This window comes from Ceratotherium simum, chromosome 6, assembly GCF_057802395.1.
Source record: "Ceratotherium simum simum isolate JZ-2026a chromosome 6, ASM5780239v1, whole genome shotgun sequence".
NCBI lineage: Eukaryota > Metazoa > Chordata > Mammalia > Perissodactyla > Rhinocerotidae > Ceratotherium > Ceratotherium simum.
In genome coordinates, this window is record NC_141905.1 from 12,102,028 (window position 1) to 12,118,033 (window position 16,006).

A 16,006-nucleotide genomic window follows, 5' to 3' on the forward strand; every position below is an offset into this window, starting at 1 on the left:
GCTCTGTGTCTATGTACACTGGCTGCACACACAACTCAGCTGTAATCCACCACTTCTGCGGAGCCTCTGACAGGCTCTGAGCTGCGTGGGTAACTATCTCAGACGCCCCAAACTTCCCACGTGCTAGGTAAACCTGCACTCCCAGCCAATCCCGAACAGCTGGCCGCGGAGACTCGAGGGAAAGGTAGTTCTGACGTTCAGCACCGACTGCCCGGCCCTGCCAGCGGGTCTTCTGCGCATGCCTAGTTCCGCCTTCGGCCTCTGTGCACTTCCGCCTTTTCCTTCTGTTTCCCTCGGGCCTCGCGTGGGAGGCGGTTCCGCGGCGCCGAGTCCGACCGCTCTCCTGGGGCCAGTACTACGAGACGAGGGAGCGGCGGGTGAGTCCGGGAGAGTTGGACGAGGGCCGAGGACGGGCCAGCACGGCCCGGAGGCGGTCGGTGCCGAGTGGTGGGGAGGAGCTCCGCGGACCCCCGGGATGGCGGGAAGGGGGCGTCTCCGTCAGGACGATGGGCCGAAATCCCCACGTGACCAACCTCTGCGTTGAGCGGGCGGTGCCATCTGTGAGGCCCCGTACTTGAGGCCGCAGGAGGGCATATGCGCATGCGTGACGGGTGCCCTGTGCCGGTGGGAAGGGGGCGATGCTACGGGGCGAACATGTGCGCATGCGTGACGGGTGCTTGTGCGGCGTGATATTGGAAGAAGGGCTCGACAGCTAGGCTGATTGAGTTACCACGAATCTCTACGTGGTCCTCATTCCCTTGGTTCTTCCTTTATGCTTTCTGGGGTCTGAGCTGCTCTCCAATCATGTCCATTACTGCATCTTGATATATGCTCTTACTCTGTCCTGACTTGCCCTAGCATTTAGGAAGGATATTCAAGAATTATCTATTTTTGTTTCATTTGATAGAAAAAAACTATTTTTGTTCTTGAAGGTTAGTGACTTTTTCAGGATTACAGTTTGTTAGTGGCGAAGACTAAAAGTCATATCTCCTGATTCTTAAGACAGTACTGTCTACTTTTCCACATAAGTAAAAGTTTCTTATAAAAGATCTTTTTGAGAAACAGCAACAAAGATAAACAAATTAAAACATAGACCTTTCCTTAAAGCACTGCTTTTTATAGCTTTCTGTGGAGTCACTAACCAAAATTTTAGTAACAGTAGTAGGAAGATTGATAAACAGCTTAGCCCTAAGGTTTTTTTACAACAGTTTTGGTGAAGAGTTAATGTACATTAGGTGGAGTGTTATTTGTTTTAACCAATTTTGTCATTTAAAATTTTTTGTGAACGCCAAGGGAGATTTAAACGGTTAAAAAAAATCCTTAGGAAGCAAATATTTACATTTCCCCAGTGAAAAAGTTTATGCCCGAGAGCCACATGATTATATTAGAGTCGGATATGTTGTCTTTCAACATCCACCTCTTCCTTCTGAAGGTCAAAGGGACATTGGCGCTCTCCCTGTCTAGTGGGTGTGTGTAGCTTTAGAGGGCGGGAGAATTCAGCAGTTGCCAGCCGGGCCCGACTGGTCATGACTCCATTCCTCTTTTTCTAACGCAGCATCTTCAGAGTTATCTACATTTTTCCAGGAACCGCAGAAAATGAACAAATCCCAGGTGAGTTGTTTGTTTACTACCTACTTTATTTTATAATGGACTTTGTGAGATTTGTAAGAGTCCATATGTTAAGATGGGAAATTAGTGATAGATAAAAAGCGAACTTCGCAGAAAATATTAAGTACCAGATCAACAGCAGGACTAAGTTGGCTTGTAGATGTATACTGATCGTTATATATCTTAGAGTTTCTAAGTTAACCTGCAAATGTGTCTCTGATGTTTCCGATAACCATGGCAGAAAGGGAGACACTATATTTTGGATCCAGACAAACTGATTCTTTTCAAGACACAGACTTCCTGGAAGATATCTTTTTTTTGTCTTAACATAGGGTCACATAGTGAAGAGCCTTCTAGTGACAGCCCTGAAATGAGTGCCTAAAACTCTTCCTCACTGAGAGTAAGAGAGTCCAAGATATGGTTCAAGCCCTTTGGTATCTGCTGGGAATGGTTCCAAGACCCCCCACCACCACCACCTGGATACCATAATCCCAGGATGCCCATCACTTAGTTGGCCCTCCGTATCCACAGGTTCTATATTCACAGGTACAGAGGGCTGACTGTAGTCAATTTTATGATGGTCTTATTTGATCCTGGTATGAAACCTAGTATGTTTAGAGGAATGAATGGCCTGCATGCCTGTTAAAAAACTCTCTCTATTTTTTCTTAGCCAGGCTGTGTATACAAGTTGTCCAGCAGATGGTTCAAAGTTAAATTCTCTGGTAAATGTTTCTGAGCTTCTCAGTCAGATTTTATCTCATAGCATTCTGTGTGGGTTCTTCCCCTCCACTTTTCAGACTCTATCCAGGTAAAGATTGCCAATGACTTAATGGTAGTTGCCTTCTTGGGACAGCTGCTACATCACCCTACTGACTTCTCTCATCTGGAAAGCTTCCTTTGTTGGCTTCTGATACCACTCTTCTCATGGTTCCCTCTTGGAGTCTTCGTTATCATTCCCCCTAGTTTACTTCCAAGTTTTCATCCTTTGTCTGTTAGTCTCGTTTTATCTCTATATGTACATTGAAAAAGTATGGAGATAGTTGAACAATACTGTTTATTGTTTTAGGTGCCTTTAAAAAATATGTAAATTATCTTAATGTATATATGATACACATTTTCCCCCCCAATTCCTCAGTAATTTGAGATCTATCCATATGTAGTTTATTCCTTTTAATGTTGTATTTTCCCATTGTATGGCTACACTGTATTCTAAATACTATATTTTATTGGCAGACATTTAGGTAATTTCCATTTTTCAGTAATAGTGCTATGAATATCCTTGTTATTCTCTCTGCACAAATCCAAGTGTATCTCCAGACTCAAATTCAGTGCTTCTCAGAGTGAGGTTCTTTGACCAGAAGCAGCAGCATCACCTAGAAACTTGTTTGAAATGCAGATTCTCATACTCCATCCCAGACCTACTGGAAGAGAAATTCTGGGAGTGAGGCCCAGCAATGTGTGTTTTAAGCAGGTGTCCATGTGATACTGATATTCACTAAGTTTAAGAATCACTGCTCTAGGATCCTATGATTAATATTTTTGAGTTATAGGATATGATGATTTCTATTTGTTCTAGGTTCATTGTTATATATTAGAAAATGACTTTTCCTTCCTCCTCTCCAGATATAAAAATTACTTCTACACTAATGGGTGAAAAACTTGACTGTTCACTTTTCTTCTGATTATTGAAATTGTGCAGTTTTCATAAATTTATGGCTTTTCAGGTTTTTTTCTTCTACTGAGTTATGAGAATTCCCTGTGTATTTTAAATGGTTATCTTTTGTTATAATTGTTACTAATTCTTCTCTCAGTAGATAGGCTTTTTGTCTTTTAGCTTAATTGTATCCTTTCTGAAACTTTTTATCTTGTGATACAACCCTTTTGTGTCTTCTATTTTTTTGTGTGGTGATGAAGATCAGCCCTGAGCTAACATCCAATACCAATCCTCCTCTTTTTCCTGAGGAAGATTGGCCCTGGGCTAACATCCGTGCCCATCTTTCTGTACTTTATATGGGATGCCACCACAGCATGGCTCGACAAGCAGTGCGTTGGTGTGCGCCTGGGATCCGAACCTGCGAACCCTGGGCCATCAAAGGGGAGCGCATGCACTTAACGGCTGCACCACTGGGCCATCCTCTGTGTCTTCTGTTTTTTATTCTTATTTTCTTTACCTGAGGGGCCTAATGAAATTTGTCTATATTTTGTCTAAAAATATCAAATTTGAAATTTTTTTTTAATATTTAATACCTTAATCTATTGGGAATTTTTTTTAATATAATGTGGTGAAAGGATCTAATTTTATATTTGTCCATCTGTAAAAAATAAGCAGCACAATAAAAGGATAATACTTCATGACAAAGGACTAGCAAAGTATATCTGAGTGGGATGCCTGCCGTGTTTCTTCATTATGTGTGCTGCTGGCTTTGGACTGAAGTAGATTTTGTCAGGGTCACAAAGTATCCATTGAGTCTTGTTTTGTTAAAAATGAGGGTTATGTTTTCCAAATGCCTACTTAACATTCTATGGGGATGATGATAGCATTTTTCTTTTTGGATCTATTGAATTATATTTCCACATTTCTTGATAACTAATCTTTATGTTCCGAAATAAGCCCTACTTGGTTAAAAAGTGTTATTCATTTAATGATCTACATAATTCTGTTTGTCAGTATTTTTTCCATAAACTTCTCCATAGTATTCTTATCATTTTAAAAATGTTTAATCTGTTGCTTTTTATCCCTAACAGTTTTTCATTTGTGCCTTTTTATTTTTTTGGACTAATTTTTATCACTGATACATATTAGTCTTTCAAGGAACCAGCTTTTGGTTTTATTAATTTTCACTATGATTTTCATTAACTTTTACTTTTGCCTTTATTCCTTCCTTCAACTGTTTTTGGTTAGAGGCTGTTTTTTTCTAATTTTTTGTTGAAGATGAGTTTATTTTAAAGCTTTTTAATATGTGCATTTAAGGATATAATATCCCTCTATGTGCCACTTCAGCTGCAAAATCCAAGTATCAATATATAGTGCTTTTTTTTCCTACACAGGTTTCATTTTTCTTTCTGATCCTTCTTTGATCAATAAATTAAAATGTATTTTAATTTTTAATAAATCTTGTTCTATGTGTATAGCAGATATAGACCAATCTTAAGTATAGAGCTCAATGAATTTACTCCAAATCCACTGCCCATGTAACTAATACATAGGTCAAAACACACATTACTAGCACTCCCGAAGCTTCCCTGGTACCCCTCTCACAATCCCTGATACCTCCCTGCTGATTCATTTTCATATCATCTGTGGCTTCAGGGGAAGAGTTAAATATTGAAGTGGCAGAGACCATCTGGCTCTCAAAGCCTAAAATACTGTCTGGCTCTTTACAAGGAAAAGTTTGCCAATCCCTAGATTAGTTTATTAAATTTGTTAGTGTTCTGTTATTTGTGTCCTGTTTAAAATTAATTTTCCTACAAGGTCATGAAGATAATCTCCTTTGTTATTTTTTAAGTATTTATTGTTTTGGCTTTCACATTTATGCCTAATTTATGGAACTGATCTTCACTTTTGTGTGAGGTAGACATCAGGTTACTTTTTTCCCATACAATTTATCTAGGATCATTTTTGAAAAATTATTTTCCCAACTGTTTTTCAGTGTGACAAATGTCGTAATAATGTACACGTCTATGACTGGGTCTTTTTTGGACTCTATTCTGCTCCATTGGTTTCTTTTGTCTCTTATGCTAGTACCACATTTGATAAAAAGTCTTTATTTTTAGTAGTGTATGTCCTTTCACATTTTTCGTGTTCACCAGGATCCTGGCTTTTCTTGGCCCTTTGCGTTCCCATATAAATGTTGTTAGTGTTCACGAAATAACCTGCTGGGACTTTCTTTGGGGTTGAATTGAATCTATAAATAAATTTGGGGAAAATTGCTAGTTTTTTGATATTGAAGCTTCTAATCCATGAACATGGTATGTTTCCTACATTTATGTAAGTCTTTAGTAATTTTAAAAGTTATTCTGTGTAATTTTTGCACACCTATTGTTAGTTATTTCAGTGTATTTAGTGTTTTTATTAATATATGTATATCTTTAATTACACCTTCTAATAATTTTTTCCAATTCTTAAACCTTTTTTTTCTTTATTGCACTGCTAGGTCCTCTAATATATAATACTGAGTAGAAACAAGAGTAGACTTTCTTGTTTTGATTCTTTTCTCAAAGGGAAAGGTTTCCTTTCAATGTGTGATTTTTAGCTGTATTTTTTTCTATTACCACATCGAGGATGTCCCCTGCTATTCCTAGTTATCTAAAGTGTTTTTTTTTTTTTTTCCAAGAGGGCTTGTTAAATTTTATCAAATGGTTTTTGGCATCTATTGAAATCATCATATGATTTGTCTCTTTTATTTTCTTCATTGGTGAATTACGTTAATTTTCAAATGTAAAACTAAGTAAATATTCCCGAAATAGACCTAAATGGGTAATGTTATACTTTCTATATATTGCTGGCCTTAGTTGATATTTTATTTAGGATTTTTGCATCTGTGTCCATGAAAGAGATTGACCTATATGTTTTTGGGGGGATATGTTCTTGTTAGGTTTATTATCAAGGTTATGTTGAATTCATAATGTGAATTCTTGAGTATTTCCTCTTGTTGTCACTATAAGATTTTGTTTTTATTTTTGTTGCTATTTCTTCCTTAGGTATTCATTCACCTGTGAGGCCATCTGTGCCTGGAGTTTCTTTCATGGGAAGATTTTAAATTATAGATTAAATTTCCTTAATAAATATGGGACATTAGATTTTCTTTTTTTAAAAAATAAATTTTGATAAGTAGTTTTTTCCTATGAATTTGACCTTCCTAAATTTTCAAATTTATTGGCCCCTAATTTCTTCATTATATTTTCATACACTGTAAGACCTATATAGGGGTGTTCTTTCTTCATGCCAGATATTGGTGAATGGGCCTTTCTTCTTTATATCATCATCAGTCTTGCTCTGGCATTGTCAAGTCTTTTTCAAAGAACAGACTTGGCTTTGTCTTTTCTCTCTTTATTGTATGTATATATTTTTTAATTCATATATGTCTGATCTGTAATATGTCCTTCCATGTCCTTACATAGGGTGTAATTTGCTTTTTCTGAAAAAGAAGATGGGTACTTACTGATTTTTTTTTTTACTCTTCTTTTCTAACATATGCTATTAAGAATATATTTTTTCTAAGCATGACTTTTTAGCTGTATCTCACAGGTTTTGGTAAGTTGTATTTTTGATAATTCATTTAAAAATATGCTCAAATCTCCATTTAGAAATGTATCTCTTAATTTGTAAACATTGGGAAATTTTATGGTTAATCTTTTCATTGCTGATTGCTATCTTAAACACTGTGCAAAAAGAACATTCTCTCTGTGATATCAAATCTTTGAAGGTTGTTGAAATCTGCTTTGTGGCCCAGACTGTGGTCGATTTGGGTACAAAAGGTCTGTGTGAATTTGGAAAGTATATATATTCTGTAGTTTGGGCGTACATTTTGTCCTTTGAAGTGATGTTTCATTTATCTCTGGCTATTTTTAAGGTTTTCCATTTATCTTCAGTCTTTCTCACAGTATTCACTTTTCTCATTGAAATTCTCCATCTTGCCATCTTTTTTCCTTCTTCATTTTAATCACAGTTGTTAAATCTGAGTCAGATAATTCCAGTATCTGGAGCTCCCATTTGTCTAACCTAAGCTTGAATTTTTGGAAAAAATATACTTGGTCATTCATCAGCAAATATTTTTTGAACACCTGTTATGGACTGGTTTAAGTGTTTGGAGCACATAACTGTGAACAAAATAATTTACTTTTCTGGAACCTCTTTGGAACCTGGAGTGTTCCAGTTAGACATGCTGAGTTACTCTTTTAATAGATTGTTGTGAGTTGAGTTTGCCAATGTTTTATTTAGAATATTTGTATCAAAATGAAATATGAACTCTTCTTGAACAATATTTTGTTTTGGTATTAAGTTTATGATAGTTAACAAGTATTTTCTTGTGGTCTAGGGTGTTTAAATTACATGGATTGTCATTTTATTAAATTACATGGATTGTCATTTTATTAAATTACATGGATTGTCATTTTATTAATGGTGGCTAGACTTTCAATTCTAAAAATATCTGGCACTGGTGATTTTTCCATGGTAGATCTTCAAGATCTTTAATTAATTATTAAATCATATTTCTGGTTGTTGGTCTTTAGACCAATTTTCTGTCTCTTTCAGAATCAATTTTGATAGTTTCTTAAAGTTTCCAAAGAAAACATCTATTTCCTCTGGGATTTAATATAATATTCTCCTTTGTTTTCCTACCTCCTGTATTTTCATGGATATGTGAGTGTTTTAATCAAAGTGTCCTCATAATAGTAGTTTTTTCCTTATGTGATTGGCTTTTATGGTACTTGGTGCCAAGAAAGATAAATGTATTATTTCACTTCTTGGAGAATCCTCTTTGCTCATTTAATTCTTTTGGCTCTCAGTGCTACCTTATCTGATGTAAATACAGCCAGACCTACTTTTATTTTGCTTTTATTTTCCGTAGCTTATTTGATATTTGCCTATCATTTTGTTTTCAAATTTCTTGATCTTTTCTTGCAAATAACCTATGGCAGGTTTTGTTTTCAAATCAGCTATGTCTGTCATTGATAAGAAATTTAGCACATTCATATGCCATCTTATAGCTTAGGGTTTTTTTGTTTTTCGTTTTTTTAGAATTTACTCTATTATCTTGGGATAACATTGATATTTTGTATGTTCTACTTTATATTATAGTTTTTATCATACTGTTTCTTATTTTTTGCACTGCTGGTCAAATTTATTTTCTTTTTTTTCTAATTTGGTAGATTGCTGCTTTCCAGTTCTGATTACCAGCACATTACTAGCTGTAATAATTGAATCTGTATTTATTTCTTTATTAACATATCTATGTTATAATGTTTTCTCATCAAGATCGTTCGATTGTCCATTTTTCCGCTTTCATCCAATCTAGAAGAGAACTTCAGAAAGATTTTGTATTTCCATGTCACTCCCAAACAAGCTCCTTGCTTTTGTTATGGTATTTTATAATCTTTTGTTTCAGTCTATTAGTTGCATGAACAGTATATGGATTCTATTTCAGGAACTTAGTCAACGTATATTATAAATTCCAAAAAATGTTTGTATTTTTTCTCAGTTCATTGAAGAAAAGTACACGTAACTCAAATGTCCAGCTTGATGAATATTTATGTATGTATATATCTAAGTAATTACCACTCAGTGTCCATAAGGTTCTCTGGTGCTCCAAGTTCATCATTATTCTAGCCTCTGTTATTGTTGATTAGTTTTGCTTGTATGTCTCACTTTCACTCAGTATTGTGTCTATGAGATTGATCCATTTTGCTGAGTGTATCAGTTTTTTTAATTGCTGTATAGTATTCCACTATATGACTATATTACCATTTATTTCTCATTGATGGGCATTTGGACTGTCTCCAGGTTTTGGCTATTATAAATAAAATATTGTGAACATTTAGACAGGCCTTTTGGTTGACAAAAACACTCATCAATGTTGAGTATATAACTGGGAGAGGAATTACTGCACACAGTCATGCTTTGCTTAATGATGAGAATAAATTCTGAGAAATGCATCATTAGGCGATTTCATCATTGTGTGAATATCATAGAGTGTACTTACACAAACCTAGATGTAGTAGAGTAGTTACTCTACTACACACCTGGGCTATATGGTACTACTCTTATGGGACCACCGTGGTATATGTGATCTGTTGTATGTGCGAAACGTTATGTGGCGCATGACAGTATAGCTTTAGTAGAAATTCCCAAATATTTTTCCAAAGTGTATATATTTACTTATACTTCCACTGGCAAGGTATGAAGGTTCCAGTTGCTTCATATACTTGCCAATATCTCTATTTGGTGTTTTCTGACTTTTTCATTTTAGGTATATCAGTGTGTATAGTGGTAGTCATTGTGGTTATCATGTAAGAGTAGGATAGGAGGTAGCTGCTAGATAGGGGCATGAAGGAGCTTCTGGGTCTCAGGTAATGTTTTGTTTCTTGATCTGGATGCTGGTTAAAGGAGTGTGCTCACTCTGTGAAATTTCATTGAGCCATTTGAGCACTTAAGTACTGTGTGCATTGTTTTTTTATATATATCATACTTCAATAAAAATTACAAAAATCACAATGAAAAAGGTGATGGCAAATTAAATTGTTTATCTGAAGAAGTCTCAAGAATATCATTAAGCTAAAGCCATGAGTCAGAATCAGATTATTTATTTCATACATGGAGATGAGAATTCTGCATGTTTCCTTCCTTAATTTTCTTATATCTGACACTCTTCAAACTTAGATAAATTGGTTGACCTTAATTTTTTAACTTTATTGAAAATAATCAACAGATATAATTGTATATATTTAAAATGTCCAGTGTAATGATATGATTTACATATACATTGTGGAATGATTACCAAGATCAAAATAATTGGTGAACTCTTTTTTTTTTCTGTGATGGTGAGACTGCTTAAGATTTACTGTCAGCATCTTTCAAGTATACAGTAGTGTATTACTAACTGTAGCCACCATACTGTGCATTAGATCCTCAGAACTTATTCTTCTTATAACTAAAAATTTGTACCCTTTGATTTACATCACCTATTTCCCCCTCCTAGCCCCTGGCAACCCCCATTTTATTCTGTTTCTATGAAATTGGCCTTTTTTTTTTTTTTTTAAGATACCACATAGAAGTTATACCTTATAGTATTTGTCTTTTTTTATCTGACTTATTTCATTTAGCATAATGCCCTCAAGGTCCATCCATGTTGTGGCAAATGGCAGGATTGCCTTCATTTTTGTGGCCGAGTAATATTCCACTGTATATATACACACCAGATTTTCTTTATCTGTTTATCTGATGAGGGCACTTAGGCTGTTTTCCATGTTGTGGCTATTGTAAATAATGCTGCAATGAACATTGGGGTGCAGATATCTCTTTGGGATAGTGATTTTGTTTCTTTTGGATTTATATACACAAGTAGAATTGCTGGATAATACAGTAGTTCTAGTTTTAATTTTTTGAGGAGCCTTCATAGTGTTTTCCATAGTTGCTGCACCAGTTTACATTCTGAGTCAGCAGTTCACAAGGGTCTCCATTTCTCCATACCTCATCAACACTTGTTCACTGTTGTCTTTTTGATAATATGCATTCTAACAGGTGTGAGGTGATACCTCATTGTGGTTTTGATTTGCATTTCCCTGATGATTAGTGATCTTAGGCATCTTGTCATATACCTATTGGCCATCTGTTTGTCTTTGGAAAAATGTCTATTCAGATCCTTTGCCCATTTTTTAATTGGATTATTTACTTTTTTGCTTTTGAGTTATATGAGTTCTTTATATATTTTAACTATTAACCCCTTAATAGATATATGGTTTGTGAATATTTTCTCTCATTCTATACGGTTTCCTTTTCAATTTATTGATTGTTTCCTTTGCTGTGCAGAAGTTCTTAAGTGTGATGTAATCCTACATGTTTATTTTAGCTTTTGTTGCCTGTGCTTTTGGTGTTTTAACCAAGAAGTCATTGCCAAGAGTGATATCAAAGAGCTACTTCTCTAGATTTTCTTCTAGGAGTTTTATGGTATCAGGTCTTTCATTTAAGTCTTTGTGCCATTTCGAGTTAATTTTTGTGAGTAGTGTAAAATAGGGGTACAGTTTCATTCTTTTGCATGTGGATATACAGTTTTCCCAGCACCATTTGTTGAAGAGACTATCCTTTCCCCATTGTGTGTTCTTGGTGTCTTGTCAAAAATCAGTTGACCATGTATGTGTGCATTTATGTCTGGCTATCTGTTCTGTTTCACTTGACTGCAACTATTTTTATCATTAAAGTAAGTCTCCCTTTCACTGCAATTGGTATTCTCTATAATGTAACTTAATTAGTCCTTCATTCATTCATTCAGCAACCATTTTTGAATATTATATATCCTCTTGTGTGCCAGATGCTGAGGATTCTAAGAATGAGACATAGCTCCTGATAAGGAGAAACTCAGAATTGTCTAGGGCCTTCAAACAAACTCACATAATTTTGACATTATTATAAGTCTACAATAGAGATATAAGCATAGTCTTATTTTGTTTTCCTTATGATTTTTTCTGGTTAAAAAGCAGGAGTTTCAAGTTTAAAATAAGATAATTGTTTTTTATATTGCGTTATTTAACCTATGTTCATTTATTATTGTTTGATTTTAGTTCCTCCATCTCACAGTGTATTTATTCACTATACTTTTTCTTGTTGGTTGTTCATTCATGTTTTGTTGGTTTATTTTGTTTTTTTTTTCTTTGATACTGAATCAGTTAACTTAGAATGCAATATTCTGTTGTAACATAAGATCCCTAAATTTATTTTTTGCTTATGTACGTGATCTTACTGGGTAAACTGTGGCTCTGTCCCGTGTACTCTTCATTCTGGGATCAAAGATGAGAGATGATGGCTTCAAAAACTTCTACTAAAGTGACACACTTTGCCTCTATCACTTTTCATTGGCCAAAGCAAGTTATGTGGCCCAGCTTGATGTCGCTGGGTGGGAATTATAGGGACAGGCTGGTGGGATGGGACCTGATTGAAAGGTGAAGCGAATATTTCGTCACTAATATAATTTACCAAGTGACTTTTGATGATTTACTTTTTGTATTTACTCCTTCTAGTGGTTCAGTATTCTATTTTTGTTCTAGTATTAATTATAATTTAAGTTTACACTGAGGTTTAAGCGTATAATTTTCTATCAAAATATAAAAGGGTTTTTATTATTACTGTAACTCTATATTTTCTTCACATTTACTTCAGTCATCTTCCACTATCCTGTATTTTGTGGAAGTCATCTGAACTATTTTGTTTTCCTTAATGAAGACTATTTTTAATATTCTTTTAAAGACAGTTTCTTTAGAAATGAGAGCTACTGTGAGTTGAATATATCTTTTTTGAGTGGTGAGTTCTAACTATGAGCGTGGGTACTATGTTAAGTAAATTTTCTGAATTAGCTAATGCAATCCTACACTAGCTTTATGTTTTAGGTACTGTTACTATACAACTTAATGAGACTTTATACTTGGGATCTATATGGAATAGTTCATTTGAAGAATACACAGTTTGACAGTTGACAAATTTGAGATATTTTGAGCCTGAGTCTACTGGAAATTGCCTGTTCTTCTGAGTGAGGTAGAATCTGCTAAGTTGGTACTTGAAGTGTGAGAACTGCTTGCTAGAAATGATACTGGAAGTTTTCTTAGTTGGTCATTAGGTGCCTACTGCTTTTGAAAATGACTTGAAAAGATCTTTGTGTTCTGTTGCTGATTTTATTATCTTGCTCCACCTAATCTCTTCATAAACTCATCTTACTTTACTTATCAATCAGTGTATTCTCCCACTTCAGATATTTAAGGAACCTCAGTCTTAGTACTCATGATATGCAGCTGCATCAACAGATACTAAGGTTTTGTTTACATATTCTTTATTAGCAACTTAAGAAAATGTCACAATTTCAAACCTCTTTCCTTTTGGAAGCTATAAATTATCCTGTTGCAAACTCATATAGCTGCTGGCTGTGGATTTACTGGCAGCTAGTTATTGCTGCTTTCATATATTCATTCACTATTTTGTGTATGCCATTTTCCTCCTCATTTGGATTCTGGTTGTTGGTTTTTGTTTTTGTTTTTTTTATTTGCTATATCATACATACAGTAAAGTGTGTAAGGTGCATTCATCATGACTGTATACTGCTCTTTTTTTTTGAACACACATATACATGCTAGTAACTTTTACCAGACCAAATGTGAGTCCTCTTCTTGGCAAGTTAATCAAACTACACCAGAAGTAGTTGTCACACAAAGTGGAAATTTTATCTGCAGCATGCAGCAAATAAAATGGAGACCATAGGGAATAATTTCACAAAGCTATGGCTCCCTGAGCATGGGGAGTGGGTCCCTTTTATTTGGGGTAGGGGATGAATATGTATAGAGGAGATTTTATCTTGGGGCATGTGCAGGTCTCCCTTCTTGCGTGCAGCATGTTCTGCACACGCCTTCTGTGCACAGCACCCCATCACCGTCTTGGATCTTTCTGATTTGGGCTGGTTTTGTGGTTTGGCCATCTGACAACATTCTGTCTCAATGTGCCACCTTAGTTTCTATAAGCATGCATAACTTCAAAACAAAGTGCTAGGTATGGAAAGTTGTTTTAAGGACTTCCCAGTTATTTTGAGGAGCTGCTAACTGCTGATGGGACTTTTCTTTTTTTTTTTTTTTTTTTTGTGAGGAAGATCAGCCCTGATCTAACATCCGTGCTAATCCTCCTCTATTTGCTGAGGAAGACCGGCTCTGAGCTAACATCTATTGCCCATCCTCTTCCTTTTTTTCCCTTTTTCTCCCCAAAGCCCCAGTAGATAGTTGCATGTCATAGTTGCACATCCTTCTAGTTGCTGTATGTGGGACGTGGCCTCAGCATGCCGGAGAAGAGGTGTGTCCGTGCGTGCCCGGGATCTGAACCCGGGCCGCCAGTGGCGGAGCGCACGCACTTAACCGCTAAGCCACAAGGCTGGCCCGGGACTTTTCTTTTTTAAGCAACTAAGCAACAAGCAACTCTTTAAGCCTAAGTAACTCTTTAAGCAACTCGGGCAGGTAGCTGGTGACAAAATCCCTCCTCTAGTTTTATCCTTCTCCTCATTCTTAAGGGGCATGGGGCGAAGTTCTGTCTTCTGTAGTTACTTCCTGCTGAGCATGGGCATTGTTATAGGGATTAGTAGAGGAGCAGAATTTTTCCCCAGCTAGTCAAAGATAGATTTGTGGATGACCAGGCCTGGCTCTGAGCTGTTCATATCCTTGTGTTACAGCCATATGTAATTTTATAGCTTCAGTGTGCTTAGTCATAAGTTGTATCAAACAATTAAGTATGCAGGGTCCAAACAGCAAAAGGAGGAGGATAGCTACCAAGGGACCTAAGAGCTGGAGGAACCAAGTTAGGCTGGGAAGGGCTTGTTTGACTCCATTCCAGATTTGTTCTGTAAGGTCTGGCTGACTCTTTTTTGTTAGCCAGGTGGCTCTTTCCAGTAACCTGTACTTTTTTCTGTAGTGCCTCTAGCATTAACATAGAACCAGTAAGATGTATTTGCTAAGGCATAGATTTCACCCTGGTTTGTCAAAAGATCTAAAGAGATAATGGGCTTTTTAATATCTTAAAGTCTAAACCTGATTTGCCAGCCACCGTGGGCACTGTGGCAGTGACTTCTTGGATAGTGACTGCATTATAAATGGTATCTCCTGCTAATGCACCAGTGACCAGGGCCATTATCCCTGTCATCATTAGGCCCATTGGAATCAGAGAATAGGGTAGCTGGGTTTAGGGTATGACAGAGTTTTAAAGAAATTTGAGTGAAGTATTTCTTCTGGCTTTATTTTTCTTCAAGATTGTCTTGTCTGTTTTTAGCCCTTCACATTTTCATGTGTTTTAGAATTAGCTTGTCTAATATCCAAGAAAGTATCTGCTGGGATTTTGTTTGAGATTGCTATGAATTTGTACATCTGCATGGAGAAAATTGATATTTTTATAATATTGAGCCTTCCTATCCAGGAATTTATTATATCCCTTCATTTATTTGGGTCTTCTTTATTTTTCTTCATTATATTTTGTAATTTTATTTATAGGGATTTTCATATTATTCATGCTCTTGTTAATTGTACCTTAAAAAATTTATTTTCTGAAATTTGTTAAATTGAACTTGTATCTAATTTCTAAAACTTTTATTTTAGATACTTTTATTTAGATTTTCTGTGTATATGATTGTTTTCCCATATTACTCTAAGAACTTTCAAAAAATGTTGAATAAAATTGGAGATAGCAGGCATCCTTATTTTGGTCCTAGTTTTAGGTTGAACACTTTCCATATTTCACCATTAACTGTGATATTTGCTGTGGGTATTTGTAAAAATCCTTTATCACATTGAGAAAATTCTTTTCTATTTCTAGTTTGCCAAGTTTTTTTTAATCATGCTTTTTTGTATCTATTGGGATGATCATATCATCTCTTAGTTTTTAAAACTATTTGTTCTTATTTTGATATCCACCTTTCAGAAAATTCCTTCATGGTCTGCATGGCCCATTCCTTCTCTGTAAGCCAGTTAAAAAGTGGTTTTCTCTCAGCTTCCATTCTTGATTATTTTCAGTTTCTTAATTCTTTCAGAGTTTTCTTATTTATTCTTGATGACTTCGAATACCACCAAATTATTAACGTCTACCGAATCCTTATTTTCATTCTAGACTTCCAGTATTATGCTTTAAGTTTATTATATATAAGACATATCTTGCTGAAATACAGTG

The 16,006-nt window shown here is 35.6% G+C and overlaps 1 protein-coding gene across 1 annotated transcript in view; it reads left to right on the forward strand.

Moving 5' to 3' along the window:
* Positions 1 to 250: 250 nt before the first annotated feature.
* LOC101397337 (uncharacterized) overlaps positions 251 to 16,006 on the forward strand; it is a 51,855-nt gene continuing 36,099 nt past the window's right edge. The window contains exons 1-2 of the mRNA XM_087431891.1: positions 251 to 377; positions 1,556 to 1,611. Coding sequence (XP_087288017.1) covers positions 1,597 to 1,611 — 15 coding nt within the window. The 5' untranslated portion in view covers positions 251 to 377; positions 1,556 to 1,596. The remainder of the gene's footprint in view (positions 378 to 1,555; positions 1,612 to 16,006) is intronic.